Source organism: Triticum aestivum, chromosome 4D, assembly GCF_018294505.1.
Source record: "Triticum aestivum cultivar Chinese Spring chromosome 4D, IWGSC CS RefSeq v2.1, whole genome shotgun sequence".
Lineage (NCBI taxonomy): Eukaryota > Viridiplantae > Streptophyta > Magnoliopsida > Poales > Poaceae > Triticum > Triticum aestivum.
This window is the reverse complement of record NC_057805.1, coordinates 148,760,181-148,765,831: the sequence shown is the minus strand read 5'-3', so window position 1 is coordinate 148,765,831 and position 5,651 is coordinate 148,760,181. Positions and strand designations below refer to the sequence as shown.

The 5,651-nt window shown below is 47.2% G+C and overlaps 1 protein-coding gene across 8 annotated transcripts; it reads right to left on the bottom strand.

Moving 5' to 3' along the window:
* Positions 1-677: 677 nt before the first annotated feature.
* Positions 678-5,372, bottom strand: LOC123096946 (60S ribosomal protein L7a-2). Of its 8 annotated transcripts, none has more exons than XR_006446801.1 (6): positions 4,625-5,369; positions 3,747-3,866; positions 2,929-3,081; positions 1,916-2,051; positions 1,282-1,364; positions 678-901 (listed from the first exon to the last, which is right to left on the bottom strand). XR_006446801.1 is itself a non-coding variant. In XM_044518740.1 (5 exons), exons 1-3 carry the CDS (start codon positions 4,691-4,693, stop codon positions 1,947-1,949), a joined length of 327 nt encoding a protein of 108 aa, XP_044374675.1. In that variant the 5' UTR covers positions 4,694-5,372; the 3' UTR covers positions 678-901; positions 1,282-1,364; positions 1,916-1,946. The 8 variants fall into 8 exon arrangements, 4 of the variants coding, with proteins under 4 accessions (XP_044374675.1, XP_044374672.1, XP_044374673.1 ...); XR_006446800.1 differs by having other exon boundaries at positions 3,627-3,866; positions 4,625-5,367; XR_006446799.1 differs by having other exon boundaries at positions 2,880-3,081; positions 4,625-5,365.
* Between the last annotated feature and the right edge of the window lie 279 nt (positions 5,373-5,651).

Here is a 5,651-nt window from a genome sequence, read left to right as displayed (position 1 = left end):
CCTCGCGTGCTTGCAGCCGAAGCAGGGGAGGCATCGGGACTTGGCGCAACTCCGGCGGCAGGGAGCGGCGACGGGCGCGGGAACCGACGGATCTGGACGGCGACTCGCGCGGCGGAGGGCAGGAAGGGCGGCGCTGGCCCTCTGTTCATACAACAGAGAAGGAGGAAACAGGGAGGCCGCGAGGGGACCTGGTCGCCGGCGATGGCTGCTCTGGCGAGGCGCGTGGGGCGGGGTCGACAAGACGCTCGGGCCGAGGCGGCTGTGAGGAGCCCGGGCACGAGGAGGCTGCAGCGTGCTGGTGAGCTCGGGAGGAGGCGCGAGGGGTCCTCGTGGCTGCTGCTGCTCGCCGGCGACGGCTTTGGGCGGGGTCGGCGAGACCCTCGGGCGAAGGCAGCTAGGAGGAGCCCAGGCACGAGGCGGCGGCGGCGCACTGGTGAGCGAGCTGGGGAGCTCAGGAGGAGGCGCGAGGGGTCCTCGTGGCTGCTGCTGCTCACCAGCGACGGCTGGATCGACTGGTTTTCTGCACGCGGGGGAGGGGGTGTTTATGCAAAAAAAAAATGCCACGTCGGCACCCGACAAATGACCCCACCGATCAGATACGCCATCAATACATGTTTATACGCGATTTAGACCTTTTTGTAACGGCTAGCCCCAAACTTAGTACTAACACGTAAAAATTACAAAACTTGGTACCAATCTGCTTCCAATGCCCTAATTGTGGTACTTCTGTACAATTAACTCTTTACAATCAGATAACAAGCTCCACAATAGGAGCAGTTTACATCAAGTTTACAGTCAGATGAAACCATATGCACGACTCACTAGGCGACCATAGTCGACTAGGCCACCTTCGCTACACTAGAACAGCAATAGAACTATAATCATGCCTTCGGCCGTCGCCCTGTTACATGAATCAAAACAAAGGAATCAAAACACTGGAGCCAATATATTATGAACAGACCATTCGAAAAAAGGACAAGTTCTTTAGAATGATAACACAAATTCAGCTAATACAATGATTTTTGTTCCCCAGATAGTTAAAACGATATACTCATTCATACATGAAAGGTGACGCAAGAAAATAGAGCACTTTACTCATGTCATGGAGAGTATCATTATTATGTTCATATCAGCTTATTCTTTGTGAAAAATGTATTGGATAATTGGTTTTACATATACAATCCCTTGCATTTAGGGAGAACTTGACGCACAGTGTGCACAAAACTTGGGAGAGCAACTAGAGAAAATACATAGTTGGTGCTGGAGGGAGTGGTGAATTACCTCGATGGCATACTTGATGGGTGATGCTGGTCCTTCTCAAGGAAGTAGTTGTCGTCCACAGCTACGAAGTTTCATACATTTGTCTACAACAATCAGCAAACCAGCAAACCAGAAATCAGAACAAATGCTTCAATCTCATAAGAAGTTTAAAAAAGACTATAGCAGGACCTAATTAATGCTGCAAATTATTGTCCCCTACATTCTATAGCTAGGATCAGACCATTGTCAGGTATGCTTGAATGCTAAGATCAGGTCCTGGATCTGGCACTAGAATGTGTATGGCATTAAAAGCCAAGGCCATATGGACCAATGCATCATAATTATCAGTTTTAAACACTACAGGACCAGAAAGTAGGTGATGCTTCAAATTTCAAAACTCAAACATTCATCATTAATAGTAGCAATTTAATCTTACTAAACATAGGGCCATGTACAACATGAGAGCACACTACAGCCAGAACTTGCAGCCAGACCTTCCTAGAATTTTATGCACAATAGCAGCAAATTAGCTATATGAACATGTATTAATTCAAGCTAACAACTGACAAGAAACAGAGACTTGATGGCAGCAGGATCACAATGATGGCTTTGGCGGTAGAGAGCAAATTAAATAAAAATGGCTTAGTTCACCCACTGTCAAGCTGAAACCATTCGTGTGCTCTCTGTCAAGCTGAATTTAGGTCTTTCCATGGAGGAGAGAGCATAGACTCGATCACCGGCCTTGTGCCAAATCCCCCACTCCTTCCCTTGGCGGCCTTCACAACAATGGCCTGCAAGCAAAACACACCAGAAACTAAGTCACACATGCATGCTACTAATCCACTGTCCTGTAGTTGTTTGGTTATTATTTTAGATTAATATATGAATAATTCAATATGTATTAGCTGTTTTAAAAAATGAAGTAAATAAGTTATGCTAGACTATTGTTTCAAAGAAATATATTAGAATGTTAAATTTAACATGCTAGAAAATTAAAGGAGAGTGCCCCACGCACACAGTGTAAGTAATACTAGCATATAGTAGTTTGTCTTGTACAGAATACTTCTAATCTAAGTAAGCATGAGAGTGTACGTGTTGGAGTTTTGTCATGCATGCAAATATTTTATGAGGAGAACTAGATACATGTATGTGATCATTAGAATGCATAAGTGTGTAGTCATTCTTCCAAGCTAAGTAACGATGCATGCAAATAGAGGTTGTGGTGGCAGCTTTCTATTGGCTGGACTTCACTAGTCTACATGTTGGATTTATGAGTGGCTTGGTACAAGAAATAATACATGGAGTACAATGTAGCCAGATATTAGACCAGACTATAACCTGTCAGACACTTAATTTTGCCACATTCCAGTTAAGCTGTGAGCATAGAACACACTGACAGATTTAATCATTTAAAATTGCAGCCAATCCATTTTCATGTTCACGGTTGCAAGAATCTGAACACTGACAAGAACTAATACGTGGAGTACAATGTAGCCAAAAATTGCAGCCAATCCATGTTCATGTTCACGGTCAAAATAATACAGCACAACAACTAAACGACCTCAGGCATTGTGGATTCCGAGTCCAGCGACGAATGAACAGGCAAGTTTCGTATATACCGAGGTTCTTATCGAGGGTGCGTGTGAACTGGTGGAGCGCGGGGGGCACCTTGAGGTGCTGCTTGAGGATGCGGCGCTGGCACTGGATGCACATGACCTTGGGACACTTGACGAACCGGTGGAGGTCCTTCTTGGGCGGCAGGTCGCCACCGATGCCGAACTGCTTCGGCCTCTTCTCGAACAACGGGTTCACCACCTTGTCCTGCAACCACACACCAACGCAACCCAGTCAGATCACACGCGCCAGGACCGGGAGATTCCAAGCAGGTGTTATTTCTGCCATTTATTAATTACACATGCAACACTTATATTCAGAGCACTACTGGTACTTGCTGTACCAGGAACAGGACGCAGCAGTGGAGCTTCAAGAAAAATATTTAGGGGCCAAAACAAAGAGGAAAACACCAATTGTTCACATTGAAGATTGAACACATATGTCATTCTAGCAAATCCTTGAAGGAACAATTCTCATAACAGGAACACAAGAGAGGGCTGTTGATTTTGATGAGAACTAAATCAGAGCACTACTAATGTTATTCTGTTAACAGATACTCAAACATTACTGGAACAAGAAGATTTGCAGAATATCTAGTTGTCCACTACAAGTGCTACTTGTTTCTCCACACGAGTCTAATCTAGGTACAACCCTTCACAAGTAGCGTATCTCATACAGAAACAAGCAAACAAAACAATAATATAAGTATGTTCACACCCTGTTGTCCACATCAGCATTTTCGCATAGCTTACCGCTCAGAAATCAGCATTAGTCTAGACTCTTGTTATCATGTGAGTCCAGGAGGTCCAATGGTTATTATGATTATCATGCATTACATATACAGCAGCTCGCTCTTCCTAGAAATCCACAACCTTTTCTGCGATGCTTTCCATCCATAGCGTCCTTGGCACACTTAGCCTCAGAATTATTTGAGAACTGGACAAAACCAAAGCCTCTTGACCTTCCAGAGTTTTTGTCATACATTATTCTCACTGCAACACGAAATAGTATCCATATAACTTCACTGTATTAAGATAAGTTTAACACATGTAAAAACAACATTAAGTATTAATTTTCTGGGATGAATAGAACAAATGATACTGAAGTTCCATTATGGCCACAAAATCTAATACCAGGCAAACAATGATATAACTCAGTCAGCTAGTTCCACAGTATATGCACATTGACATGTTATCACTCAGAGTATGCCCCTGTGGTCAATCAATAACCACATGCCACGGACAAACTTGCTCAAAATAGAAATGATGCACACTGACAGAAACCCATGCGCATGAACCAGACTACATGCAGGTACAGAGTAATGTACACTTGTGGGAGGCCACTGCAGACTAGCTATCTATGACATAAAACTAATAAAGTATATGGCTAACTCTTAGAGTCTTAGCATCAACACATCAGAAGTATAGGATCTGTCGGTACTGCAAGAGCAATATGCATGAATTATATCACCTTTTAGGAAGAAAGGACGCAACTAGATTTATGAACACCAATCACATAACACTGTCCTAGAGAAACGTCTCTATTTGCCCCTAAACTAAACCAAGATAGTATGTATTGCGGCTACAACCAACCTACAACAACTGTAGACACCATGTGTGGTCTCCCGACAGGACCAGTGCAGATGCATATGAGTATGCAGTAGTACCATGTGTGGTCTCCCGACAGGACCAGTGCAGATGCAACCACACATGCATCATATTAACTGCAAGAGATCGATGGATATTCGTACCTTGCCGGAGACCTTGCGCATCTCGCCGAGGATGCAGCCGAGCAGCGACGACTTGCCGGACCCGACCATGCCAACCACCGCGGCCAGCTTGCCGCTGCGGATCTCCAGGTCGATGCCTCGAAGCACCTCCTTCCCGGCCTCTGTCTCCTCGTCGTCCCACGTGAACACCCCGTCCCTCGCCTGCACGGCCACCCCGCCGTCACACGACGCCGCCGCCGGCTCCCTCTACACCACGCCCTCGTCCAGCTCCGGGCTCGTCATGTAACTGCCACACCACACCACATGCACGATCAATCAATTCATTCAACCCACGAAGAAGCAGACGAAGACGGGGAGGAGGCGGAGACGGAGGAGACTGCGGAGCAGCGGGGGCGGACGGAGACGGCGTGGAAGGGCAGCCGCCGCGGACGCGCCCCCACGGCGGGGTGGTGGGTTGGGGCGGGGATCCGGAGCGAGGAGGAGGAGGAGGCGGCCATGGTGGACAGTACGGGGTGCGGGGGCGGCGGGGTTGTGTCGATTGGATCTGGGGGATCGAGGCAGGGGGCAGAGGGCAGAGGGTAGGGAGAGATGGTGAGGGGAGGGAGGGCGAGGTGGGCGGTGGGTGAGGAGCACGGCGAGGTCGGCGGTGGGTGGGAGGAAGGGTTGCCGCGCGGGGAGAGGACTAGATCTCCGTCGTCCTTGGTTGAGGGGAGAGGAGGGGGGTGAGACGGAGGACTGGATCGGGAGGGGGCGGCGGCGGCGAGGAAATGGGGGGATCTGAGCTAGGGTTTGGGCTGCGGGTGGGGTATCTCTTTTTCATTTTTTTCCTTTTTTTGGATGGATGTGGGATGGAGAGATGGATGGATGGATGGATGGATGGGGTCATGTCATCGATCCGTGGGAATGGTTCTGATTGGTTCGGAAAACCAGTAATTTAAAAGAGTTTTCATGTACTAAAACTATAGGGATTTTGTGAAGTAGCTATCAAAAATATTTTGCAAAAGGGTACCACACAAATTTTCACTAGAGTTAGACCATATTTTATGGA

Bases quoted from the DNA above. Each gene is read 5' to 3' on its own strand.
- LOC123096946 (XM_044518737.1), bottom strand. From the start codon at position 3,854: ATGACAAAAACTCTGGAAGGTCAAGAGGCTTTGGTTTTGTCCAGTTCT. The intron at 3,082-3,746 runs GTTGTGGATTTC...GTGTGGTTGCAG, and splicing joins TGGAAAGCATCGCAGAAAAG to GACAAGGTGGTGAACCCGTT. The intron at 2,052-2,879 runs GTATATACGAAA...TTTTGCTTGCAG, and splicing joins CACCCTCGATAAGAACCTCG to GCCATTGTTGTGAAGGCCGC.